The 13,362-nt window shown below is 36.7% G+C and overlaps 1 protein-coding gene across 1 annotated transcript in view; it reads left to right on the forward strand.

The window, feature by feature from the left end:
- LOC135101319 (uncharacterized) overlaps positions 1 to 11,983 on the forward strand; it is a 32,145-nt gene extending 20,162 nt beyond the window's left edge. Inside the window, 1 exon segment of the mRNA XM_064005140.1 lies at positions 1,579 to 11,983. Coding sequence (XP_063861210.1) covers positions 1,579 to 2,267 — 689 coding nt within the window. The 3' untranslated portion in view covers positions 2,268 to 11,983.
- The last annotated feature ends 1,379 nt before the right edge of the window (positions 11,984 to 13,362 follow it).

The raw sequence follows: 13,362 nt of genomic DNA on the forward strand, positions 1-13,362 counted from the left end.
CTGCTAAGTAATAAACTACATTGCTAGTGTTGTGTCTCAGCTTCTTCAGCATAATTTGAAGTAAAATTATTATAAAATCAGAAATATTTTCATCAATAGCATTTGACAAGGAATCTTGACAATAGTTTGAAAGAGCACCTCTCTTTTGCACCGTGGACCTGGGAAGGCCCATTATTGTTGTTATTATTGTTATTATTATTATTATTATTATTATTATTATTATTATTATTATTATTATTATTATTATTATTATTTAGTTATTTTATTACTGCTATTTCCTATTATTATTTACATTGTTAGTAGTGATGGGAGTAAGAGCAGTAGCAGCAGTAGTAGTGACAGCAGTAATAATAGTAGTAGTAATAGTAGTAGTAGTAGTAGTAGTAGTAACAGTAGCAGTAGTGATAGCAGTGATGGTGGTATGATAGTTGTAGTTGAAGTAACAGTACCACTAGATAATATTGGTTCATTTTTAATGTTTTAAGTTTTTAAATGTAATTTTATTTTCAGAAGCCCTGCTTTTATATACTTCAAATTATTTGCTTGATTTAATCTCCTGAGACATTGAATTGTATTGTTCTTTGTGTCATTATTATTTTTTGTGCTATTACTGTTGACACTGTTGATGATGATGATGGTGATGATGATGATGATGATGATAATGAAATAAGTGGGTGAAATATAAGGATAAAGCATCATGGGTAATGTTGTGATTTGCAGCTAAATATACACAGCCAAGCCAGAACAGACAGTGGCAAGTCTCTGTTTGTACTCAGCTCTGAGGCTTCCTTCCTGCTGGAGCACCACACTTGCCAATCACCTCCCATCTATCTTCCTCCACATATTGTTCCTTAAAGAAACATTTAACATTGAAAGTAGTCAGTCATGATAAATTGTAGATGTTTTTTGTCTTTTCAGTTTCTGACATAAAAAAAATGTAGGTGATTTTTTAAAAAGGAATTAATTGTTGATGCAAATTCTGCATTTTTAAAGCAGAGTAAATGGCAAATTTCTTTGATTCATTGTTCAAAAAATTTTGAAAATCATTATTTATAATTGGTAGGTTGTTTGCTCCTCCTTTTTGACCTCATGCAGCACTTTTTAATTTTAAAATTCCAGTTTGTCTTGCATTGCAAAGTCAGAGTAACTGTTTTGAAATAATTAGAAATGAATTACCTCAGTTACTTGTATTGGAGACGAGCTGTGGACTGTGAACACAGGATTCAGAAATCATGTTTGGAGTATGTCTGTTGACATGCCTTATTAAAGCTTGACATCACCCAGATCTCATTACTCATCATCTTGTTGCAACTATTGTGTGCTGTCATTTTGCCTTTATTATTATTATTATTATTATTATTATTATTATTATTATTATTATTATTATTATTATTATTGTTTACTATTATTATTTTTATTGTTATTATTATTTGCTGTTATTTTCATCATTATTATTATTATCATTGCTGTTTCTTTTAATCTGGATGAGGAAGTTTTCATGTTCACTTTTGCACATCCCTCTGTATCCCTGCGCATCAGCTTGCTGCAGCTTACCAGTGACCTCTTGTCCCTCCACAGACGACATTCCCATCCAGAGTACGGAGGACGAGCGACCCCTCACCTCCATCCAGGAGGAAGGGGATGTGGCTGAGGACAAGAACAAGCCCATCCGCACCCCTCAGGGGTCCAGCAGGGAGAAAGATGGCAAGGAGAAGGAGGGCAAGGAGAAGGCCAAGTTTGCTGCCCCTACTATATCCAAGCCCAACCTGGGGAAGCGAAAGGACAAGGAGAGGGCAAGAAACGGTGACCGGCGAGATGGGGAGAAGAAAGGCGAGAAGAAAGAGAAGCATCGCCATGACAGGGAGAAAGAAAGTCGCAACGGGACCAACAGCAATCGCAACAGTGCAGCGATGAACAGTGACTCAGATGGTGGTGGCAGCGATGCCACGGGCCACCAACAGCAACAGCAGTCTCAGCAACTACATCAACAACAACAGCAACCTCAGCAGATGCAGCAGCAGCAACAACAAACACAATCACAGCCACCACAGCAGCAACAACAACAGACACAGCAGTTTGAAATGAAGGTAATTCTAACCAAGTCCCCAAGACATTACGAGAGCAGCAACAGTGGTGGGGAAGACATGCTGCTGCTCGGTGGGGAGGAAGAGGAGAGCCACAGAGAGGTGGAGGATCGCATCCCCCACCAGACCAGGAGTCCTCTGGAGGCAAACGGGGCACAAAACCACATTGCCAAGATCATTTGAGCAGGTAATTCTGAGCTGCAGATACATTTGATTCCATTTCACTCATTCATTTTACCTTTTCATTAAGACTACAAGCAATGGTGGATCTGGAAAGAATCTGTAAGGTGCAGGTTTTTCTATTTTTACCCTCAGATTGCTGTTTTCTTCATTCTTCAAAGTGCATCCATCCATTTGGTATCACAGTTTCATGAAATTCATACGTTCATGTGATCATAAATGGGGCACCTTTGTACTTTACTTTTAATCTTCTGAATTTTATCCATCAAATTATTCTCGCACTGTGCATGGTTTTGTTCCATAATCTGGTATTCATAAGAAGTAAGCATATTGTTTTCCTGGAATTGAAAGGGTTTGACTGTATGATTAATGCTAATATGAAAAAATTGTTATTCCCAGAAGTTGTTTGCTAATTAGGAGAGTACAAGTCAGGTTTCAGTGCTCATCTACAAATTCTCAGACTTTACATTAAGAGTATTAATGGATAATAGTAGTGTTGTGGTGGTGCACAGGCACACTAGTCATTACATAGCCTTGGTCCCCTCAAGCTCTGAGCTGGTGGGTACTTATTCCTCTGTTCCTCCCTTGGGGACTGCCATACTGTTCAGTAGAAACTGTGGGGCAGGGTAAGGTTTGTAGATTGCTTCTGACCTGAAACTCTGTCCTATGATCTGTTAGAACATTAGTAACATTTGGTGGGGTTGTAGTGTGTCTCAAGTATGATTATTGCCTTTTATATGATCTCTACAACCTGACCTTGGTTATTTAATTACTTTTTGTAAGTTAAAAGAATTTGCATTGTAGTGAATTGATTTATGTGTTACCCCATTTCTATTTTGCTGTCTATCAGTAACATTTGTTACTAATAGAACTTTCAGTGAGGTATAGCATTGCATTTAACAAGGGTACAGATAATAGTGATAAAAGAATAGGTGTGATATTTCCAGAAAGTACTAATTAAGGTCACTCTCCTATAACTTGTTATACATAACAGATGGGTAGTGAGTTACCTGACTGTTTACTGTTTGCTAGTACTGGAATCCATCTCACTGGGTGAATATTTAGTCTGCAGCATCATGTTATTGCTGTTGCCCTCAACAAGCTCTTTTCTGTGTGGCCTTGTGTACCTGTGGTACACAGTCCTGGCAACTGATGACCACTCTGAGAGTCATTACCTACACTCCAGCCATTCTTCCACACCTCACCTCAAGCAATATATTGTCTATGAAATGAATGTGGCCAGCTTTTACAGTATTATATGATGAAAAAATGAGGCAGCAGATTTTAACCTTATAGTATAGCAAAACTATTGAGGCTTCCTCATTTGCAATGGTGATTGCTACAAACACTTTGATGCATGGTTTATAAGTGCTTGACATGTGGTATTAAAACTTTTATGTAATTGATTGATGATTTGCATAGGTGTAAAACATCTTACTTAAATGATCCCTGTTTGTCATGCATATTAGCAGTAACTGACAGCAATGTCAGTTACAATGTCAAAAGTTGTATCCAGGGCAGAAAGAGAAGGTTGGTAGCACAAACTGTGATGAGATCAAGCACGGCTTCACAGGTCATGTTGACGTAGCTTGGCTCAGGGTGTGGGCAGTGTATTGAAGTGGGCCATTGAAAGAGACGGACAGCAGAGACTGCCAAGTGGAGATAGAGGATAAGTTTACATTGAGAGATCATGGTGAAACACCTTGATACTTAAAGAGGTGAACCTCTGTTAATGTGCATCATACCAGACCCAGGCACAGTAGAAGAGCTTGCAGTATATCTCAGATACAACATCAGTGAACACCATATTTGTAAAGTGTATTCCATGAGTTTAATTCAAGAAGAGATGGAATGGTTTAGTTGTTTTTCTATTTAACTGAGGAATTATTCAACTACACATAAAATGTGGAAGCCATCATGTGTCATTGTTTCTGACAAAAGTTTTCTGTGGATTTTCATATCCAGCTTGTGAAATGCATCTTTTTATACTTTATATGATCATTAATGTAAGGTTAAAGACTGCTGCCAGAATTTTGTATGAAATTTATTCATTGATTTGTTCAGGAATGTATCTATAAACAGTGTGTGTGTGTGTGTGTGTGTGTGTGTGTGTGTGTGTGTGTGTGTCATCCACAAAATCTACATTGTTGACATTGTACATGTTACCTTACCCTGGAGTGATGTGAGAAACACTTCATGGCACTGGCTGTTTGAAGTGTACTGTGTGTGTGTGTGATATGACCCAGAAATTTGTCATGACTTCTGTCTGAGACTAGTGAAGAGGTAGCTTGAAGGGGGCTTTTCTTCTCTTGTCTGCTGTTTTCTTTCCTTCCTTCCTCGAGTCCTGTGCTTGCTGAAAACTCTCTATGCATGATCAGTTTTCACTGTCACTTACAGCTCTCTGACATTACTTGGCAAAGTCACATGATTACATAGTTACACTGATCTTCTGTATATGATATAAATAAAGTAAATTGTGCATAATGACCAAGATTTCAGGAACACTCACATGATGTTTAACAACTCTTAAAATGACACCAGAAAGAGCATGGTGACTTGATTTTACACTGGTGAAGGATGGTATAGGCAGGCTTGACCCAGCACAGAGAGGGAGGCAAGAAAACCCAAGGCACACATGCTAATTTCTCCATATCACTCATCTTGTTATATAGTGTAAGAGATCCTACTCTGTTTTGTATCGTCCTGTATCTCGTGTCATTGTGCATTATTTGTTGTACATTAACATGCAAGTGATCCCTCTTGTAAATGGGGATTGGATACACTATGAATGCAACAAAAGAATATATTGTAAAATTGATAACAGTTCTTCCACAAGCTGAATGTTGTTACTGGGGTCTTTTTTCTTTTTTACTTTGTTTTTGCAAGTTTTAGAATAGCATAGAACTTTTCCTTCCATTTTAGTGCTTTCAATCTTCTGTGATTTTTTCTTTTTAACCCCAAGAACATTCTGTATAAATCTAGCACTTCAATCATGATTTCATCGTTGTTCCTGTTGTGTACATTTGAGCCATTGTTAAGTTTGCATGAGCTGGTACCATCTCTCTGCATCTTTTCTCCATAGTGCCTCTTAACTGCCTACACAGAAAATCCTTGTTTTTCACAGTGGGTACATTTTGAACATTATTGAAAATGTATTCAGCAGATGTGGTTTCCACAGAACAAAAAAGGAAAAATGTGTGCACTTTTTATTGAAAGCACTCTACAAATTTTTTGTAGTATATACTCAAATATGTATCATTATAGACTGCAGAATGAAAAATAAGGATTCCTTGTGTTGCATTACTGAGTATCCTGCCTTCGTGCAGGAGGACAGCGATGAGAACAAGCAGCAAGATACAAAACTACTGCTGTCTTGACAGCCATACTTTTCTCATAGTTAAAAATCTCAGTTTCATGATAAATTGTGCATGATCAATGTACAACTAGCCTTTCATTATTTCACCAGGATTAGATACCTGAATATCTGGAAATACTGAAACAACTGGGCAGTAACACAGAAACAAGCAAGAATAATCTTGTTTGAAAATTGTTGAAAAAGCTTATCCATTCCTGTCCTCTTGGTGAGGCATGACACTGGCTTGGGCTGAGAGGAACAACTGCTGCTGTGTGCAGCTGCTCTCACCAAATAGGACTGTGTTGGATCTCTGTTCTCTTTGTGTTAGAAAGTTTGTTCAGTTAGTGTAATTTATATATTTCAGACTTGCATATTGATGACCATTTTCATTATCGGTACTTGTGTTTTCCATTCATTGATTTGGCTAGTGATAGGGAGCTGTGGCTGTAGGGGTGTTCACCACATGGGGTAAAGTACCTATATATTACAAGTAACCATATTTTTATTAGATGTTTAGTGGGTGTTGTAAAGTATATGCATATCTAAATTGTACGTAACATTAATGACCATTCACTTAGCTTTGTACATATTAAAGTTGGAAGTATAATTGCTTACTTGGTGAAAGATCACTTGTTATAAGAGAATGAGTGAAAGTTATAGTTTTGTGGCTTGAATGAGTGATGCATGAGTGGCCGTGTGTCCCATGTCTGTCTGGCCAGCTTACTGTGTCTAATGAGGTTTTCTTTTAATTTTTCATCCTTTTTGTTTCTCCTAGCCTTCATTTTGACTTCCTTCCTAGTCAAGTATGGGATTTAGGGCTTCAGATGAGAAGAGAAGCATATATATTATGTTACTGTGTAAGTCTTAAGTTTGAGGATGAGAGGTTGTGCTCCTTCCCTGTGAATACCAAGGTTGTTGTTGATGATCTTGCAGAGAAGACTGTATCAGCTTTATCAAGAAATCAGTTACTGTGGTTTCCTCTTCCTCATCCTTCCTTAACCTCATGCAGTTACCCACATTCATCTGTAGTGGTGGGATAGTCAAGGACAACTGTACTCCATTTGTATGGTTGTGACTAATCACTATGGTTAGATCAGTAATGAATTGTGCATCTCGAGTGTTGCTTTGAGGTTTCAGTCTCCAGCCACTTAGCTTCCCCTTTGCATCAGTTCCTCAAGTGCTTGAAAACACAAGTTATCACACTGTGGTGAGATTTTTGTCTTACTTATGTCTTGGTGTCAGGAGGATGGTTTACAACATTGAAATTTGCCTGAATTTTTGTATATTTATGAGGTTGGTGTATTCCACTGTAAATGATGTGAATTTTGTATTGCTTTTAACTTCTCCAAAATATTTGCACATCATATCCTGCAATAGATCTTGTTACATTAAGACTCGGTCTCAGAAATCTTAACTTCTACTTTGCTTGGATTCATGAAATTGAATTTGTATGTAGAAGTAACAGTCACTGAATTATTTGAATTGTTTTAAGAAAGCTTCAGATATCAACTTTGAAACAGTGATAAAAAAAAAAAAAAATACAATGATTGGAAACAGTGGAGTGGAGATTGACTTCTTGTCTGTTTTTTGCAAAACCAAAATTGTGCTATATGCATCCTAAGGTGTGTCAGTGAAACACTGCTGACGGATGAGCATGTAGATAAAAAGGAACTTGGAAAGGAAAGAAGAGGAAGCTAGAAAAAATTATTTATTACTAAGCTTTTCTGTTGATAATACATAGTAGTACTTAAAACACAGTAGTTTGTTGCAGTGTTGAACAGAGGCATAAGCATAATAATAAGGATGGCTGGTATGCAATTGCTTTCAGCCATAGAAAAATGTAGAAATTTAAGTTACATTAATATAAATACCAATACATTTTTTTTTCTTATGCTCTGTTATAAAAATTTTAGGGTTAATTATTAAATTTTTGTCTAGTGAAATGTGATTACCTAACAAGAATCAGGTTTCACTAGGAGATTTAAAGATAGTGAAGCAGTAGAAAACTGAGCCATTCATCTTTATTGTACCTATTGTACCACTTAACACATTGATGCTGGTGTGCTGTGGTCAGTTCTTTTGTTGCCTGAATTCAGACTTTTGGGGCTGGTAGGTTCCCCTCTCAAAACACCATCAGTTACCCCTCAGAGGTACATAATATGGCCTGAAAAGTAAAGAACAAATCAACTGGGATTACCAAGGATAAGGAAAGGAAAAAAAAAAAGACATTCCCTAACACTGAACAGAAAGTTGAACTGTTAATGAAATTTTGTAGAATCAGTTATGTTCCACTTTTAGTTGAATAATGGTGTACTAAAGATAAACTTAAGTCCATGTATGTAATTAAGATTCCCATTGTGTACAGAGGACAAATTGTATTATTAATGTTTTATGATGTGAAATTTCCTTAACTAGTTCAGCTTTCTGTTATTTAATCTGCATCAACATTTTAGTCATTTATATGTATCTTAGGTATAAGTTTAAGAGGGAGTCTGATTTTTGCTTCTTATGTATGTGTTTGCCATCAATCTCTATAGAAACAGCCTAAGTAGATGACAATGAATGGAAAACTTGAATAATTCCTTTCCAAATAAACACACACCTTACCTGTTGCACTCAATACACTCTCTCTCTCTCTCTCTCAACTGAATATTTGATGTTGAACTGTGTCATTGATAGAGTGGATGCTTTCATTTTGTTTTTGGCAAAGTAAGGCATCTTGTACTGTTTTGTACACACACATGTGAATGATATATTAATGAGTTCACTGAATTAAGTACCAGTCTTGCTAAATGTTCAATGAGGTACAAAGCTGTCACTCTTCAATGCCTGGTCTTAATGTTTCCATCTCATCACAAGAAATGTGTTGTGAGCCACCAATGTGCTGCTGTACTGATGTAGCGGTGTTGTAATCAAACAACTTGGCAGGAAGGGAAAGAGTTTTTTTTTTTTTTTAAGTTGTGAATTATTCATATAGTACTTGTATTTGATCTTTTATTTTATTTGTATGTATTTATTCATTTATATATTTTTATGGGTTGAACAGTACGGGGCAGAAGGAGGAACTGGTTGTGGCCTTGAAGACATGGGTTAGTATTGTCTATTTTTGTTAACGTTTCTCTTACATAAATCATTCCAGTGTACAGAAGACAGCTGTCATACTCATGGCAATACATACAATCCATGTAAAATGTACATTTGTCTTGCTGTTGATGATAGCATTGAACCAAACCTCATAAAATACTTACTAATGCAATGAGCCACTCAGTGTACTCTTATTTTTAATGCATTTTCTGGGAACAGAGTGCAAATGGTTAAACTCACCCATTTTGTAGCTGTAGGGTTGTGTGTTGTTTGAGAGCAGGGTGCTGGCTGAGGGTTCCAGTGTGTACAGAGGGTGTGTACCCCCTGCCAGTTCTTGAATCAATATATATCTGCCATGTAAGAGGCCTTAACCCAATCATGTAGTTGTGTGAATGTGAAACTAATGAGGTCAACCTTCCCACAAAATGTTATGTAACAAATATTGTTGTGTTGTAATCTTTGGTTTTATTTTGGTTTCTATAGGGATGACCTTCAAAAGGTCTTCTCAGGAAAGTTTAAGTAGCTGGATGACCTTTTCCTGGTGACCTAAATGGCTCCACTAGGTTGGAGTAGCTGAATAACCATTTCCTGGTGACCTACAGGGTTCCTTGCTAGGTTGCTGTAGCTGGATGACCTTGTTCTGGTGGCCTCCTTAAGGGTTCCTTGAATAGTTGTTGAATAACCTGTTGGTTTGCTGTGTAGTGTGTTCAGAAATAGACCAGTACAGTATATCCGTCATCTGCTAGAAAAAAACACTTTACTTTTGTATAATTTATATGATGAACATTGTCAGATGGCATTCCTACCTTGGTTCCTGTGTAAATAATGTTAACTTCATTATCTCATATATCTGAAAAATATATTTGCCAGAATTTACAAAAATGCAAACACATTATAAGATAGGAATTTTGTTGATATTAAGGGAAGAGAGTGACATGTCTTAGTTATCAACCTACCCTGGTGACTGATTGCCAAAACAAATTGTTAAACACTTGTTTTAGAGACTTATTTGCAGTTGTTACTTTTGGAAAAAATTACATATACCTGCACATAAGAAAACCAATCATGTGCATGCTGAAAGTTGTCACCTGGACCTAAATTTACATGGTGTTAGGTCTGTAGTTCTTGGTGGAGACCAGAGATGTAGCAGAGTGTGCCCCATCATTATTTTGTACCTCAAGATTCCAGATAAGCACAAGCCAAAGTCAGGGAATTTATATAGTTTTCATAATTACTAAGTACATAAGTGATATCATAAAGATTAAGACCTAAAGAGAAAAGTGGAGATGTCAGAACTGTCTGCCCATAGTAGGTAATAATAAACTGAAAAATTAATTAAAGAATTGAACTTTAAGAATAAATATTTAAGAATATTTAAGAATAAATATTTTCTATAGACCATAAAGATTAACCATTCTCCATGTCTTTTTATGGAAATTAAAAAGTTTAGAAAGTAGAATCTAAGTAAATAGATTAATAGAATCCAAGGGAATGAAAATATGAAAGATTTTTTGACATCCGGAATATATCTCGTGTAGATTCACTCACATGCTTAAGATTACCCGTGTTTGGATCTGGGCCTCAAGTGCTCTACTCTAAGGATAAATAATGAAATGAGGGCTAGACTTAGAGGAGGTGAACATATGCAATACTCCTATCTGACTACATTCAACAATTTCACTGCAGAAAAGTAATTAAGGTAACAAAACTTGGGTGGAAAGAAAAATGGATGTTCACATTTCATGTTGCCAAATTAATGTTGGGAAAAGATTGTGGACAGAAAGGAAAATTGTATGTTTTATTGTGTGAATTAGTTTGTCATGTGGGGATATGTATCCAGATATTGAATTGTGCAGAGGACAACTGCTGGAGGGAGATATACATACAGGAAAGTCACTGTATGTATAAGGGAGGATTGAGAACTGAACCATAGTTTTGACATACTCTGTGTGAGAGAGTGAGATGGAAGTGTGATGTCACTATTGCCTTCAATTGTATATATTGTATGTTAGAGTAGCAGTGAAAAGAATGTCCTAAGTGGGAATTACAGACCAAAGAGAAGTTTGATGGGAAAGAAATAATTTAGTTTTATCAAGGGTATTCTACTTCAAAGTAGAGTGAACTAGACATTTTCACATCAGTGCAAGAGGATAATTAAAAGCATATAAGAAAGTTACATTAAAAGAAAGTGATGCAAAACAGTTTTGGAAGTCATACCTACAGTTTTGGAGTCTGGCCTAAACCTAGTTTATGAAAAGAAAGAAGAAATGAAAGAGTTTAATTATCTTGGCACAGGTTTCTGCAAGTCTGAATAGAGGAGTATGAAAAGAGTAATGGAAGAGAACCAAGTCTTAGAAATCTTTTGTTAAATCACAAAAGGGGGACTATAAGAGTGGAAATTCAAATATGAGACTACCATACATTAAACATTAATATAGATCCAGTCAATATGGGATATGAAAAAATGAAAAGGAGCATGTAACAAGAGAATATGGATAATAAATTAAACCAGAACAATTAAATGGTTTGGACTAGAGTGAGTTTAGAAAAAAAGTAAAGGACAGTTACAGATGGCACTGATGTGAGATAGGTGAACAGGATATATCAATTTATAAATTAAAGGGAAAAAAATGGTTGTGTAACAAATACTGTACATAGAATGGGACCTGAGCAATACAGCTTTGCAGGGAGTTTGTAGAAAAAATTAAACACTACAACCAACAAATACAAGTAGCATGACTGAGCTTTAGCAGTCAAGTCAAGGTACATAATATTGACAAAATTTCACAAAATTTGGTATGTGTTGAGCACAGTGAATGTAAGAAATTTGTTCATGGTTGCAACTATGAAACAATAAAGTCTGGAACAAATGAAGAGTGACAAATGTAGATGATGAAGGCATTCATGTGAGAGTTCGCGAAAGGAGCGAAAGTATCCTCCACAAATGCAGCTTCCACCACTTACCATTACCATATTATGGTGAACAAAAGCACTACATGTAACTGTACCAGAGACATGATGTAAAAGTGTTGAAGGCTTGTTTAAAGCTCTTCAGAGCAGAACTTCACAGATGGGTGCTACTCTTGACACCATTGGCACTGGTAGGTGTGTCATGTAGTAATGCAATGCCACATGCACCTCTCAGTGCCTGGTAGCAGACTTCATGAGAAACACGGTGTAACTTTTTTTTATGTATCTCCAGATAGTTTGAAATTGAAAACATATTGTTGATTTTCTGGCAGATGCTCGTGTCACTATAGGTTGTAGACTTACCATGACTGTAGAAAACTCCTTTGTGTGGATACTATAATGCAGGTAACCTCTTGTTATACCACATAGGAAAGGAATATTTGAGTAAGCGTAAGTTATATACACTAATTTTCCATTTTTATTTAAGGTTCCCTGTCAGGTCATGCTGTGGTATGTAGTATAGAGAATATATATATATATATATATATATATATATATATATATATATATATATATATATATATATATATATATATATATATATATATATATATATTAATCGTTAACCGCTTGTCTGATGTTATATTCATTGTGTATATATTGTAATTTGAATTGTGCCAATGTTGGATGTAAATATATATAAATCAACGTTATGGTTGTTTGTTGCACACAGGGGAGAGGGCTTGGTAACATGAGAACATAAGAAAGTAAGGAAAGCTGCAAGAAGCCGTCAGGTCTACACGTGGCAGTCTCTGTTGAATTAGTTTTGTTAGAACTGAGTGCTGAGTCATTCTTTTCCAGTGACTAACTTTTTTTTTTTTATTTATGAATTTGCTACAAAGGTCATGTCTGTCTTGATATCCCGAAACTCTAATGAATTGATATTTCTTTTTCTAATGAAATGATACGTAGCGAAGATCTTTGCCACAAACTGTTGGCTACCTATAAAGCAAAAGTGAACACGTTCAGGAAACCAAGAATCAAAATATAATGCTTCCATCGAATCACAACACGTCGTCAGTAACATAAGTGGAGGTATTAAGAAGGATGAGAGGGAGGGGAAACCACTAATAGGAAAGGTGGTGAAGTGCACGGCTGGTCTGCGGCGCCACAGTGCTTCCAGTGGTCTCCGCCACCACACGCGTCCTCCCTCTCCTGTCTTCCCGCGGGCGGCACGGCACTCACGGATCACGGCACTCCACAGACTAACTACACGTCGCGCTTTCCGGGAACACGAGTCTTGGTCGCAAAACGAGCACATGATATCGGATATACCAGTCTAATGTGCTCTCCTACGACCTCAGGTTTTGTAAGTACACCATTACTTCACTACTTATCCTTTAGCCATTCCTTCACTTTAGAAGTAAGTACCATCTTAGACGATTCTACATCTTCCACTTGATTTAACCATCTTAAGTATTCCCACTGTTATTGATCACCCATATATCAAAGTGTGGTTCTCCTTCACCGTACATCTTATTCTACTTACGCATTTTTTCCAGTGTTCATATTACTGGGTAGGTGTTCCTTGCTAGTGTTTTCCAGTCTCTCTCTCTCTCTCTCTCTCTCTCTCTCTCTCTCTCTCTCTCTCTCTCTCTCTCTCTCTCTCTCTCTCTCTCTCTCTCTCAAAAGTCGTCTTTCATGCAACATCCTCCCCCATCTGTCTGTCTCGTCTCCTGTCCTTATTCT

The sequence above is a fragment of the Scylla paramamosain genome, chromosome 6, assembly GCF_035594125.1.
Source record: "Scylla paramamosain isolate STU-SP2022 chromosome 6, ASM3559412v1, whole genome shotgun sequence".
Taxonomy (NCBI): Eukaryota; Metazoa; Arthropoda; class Malacostraca; order Decapoda; family Portunidae; genus Scylla; species Scylla paramamosain.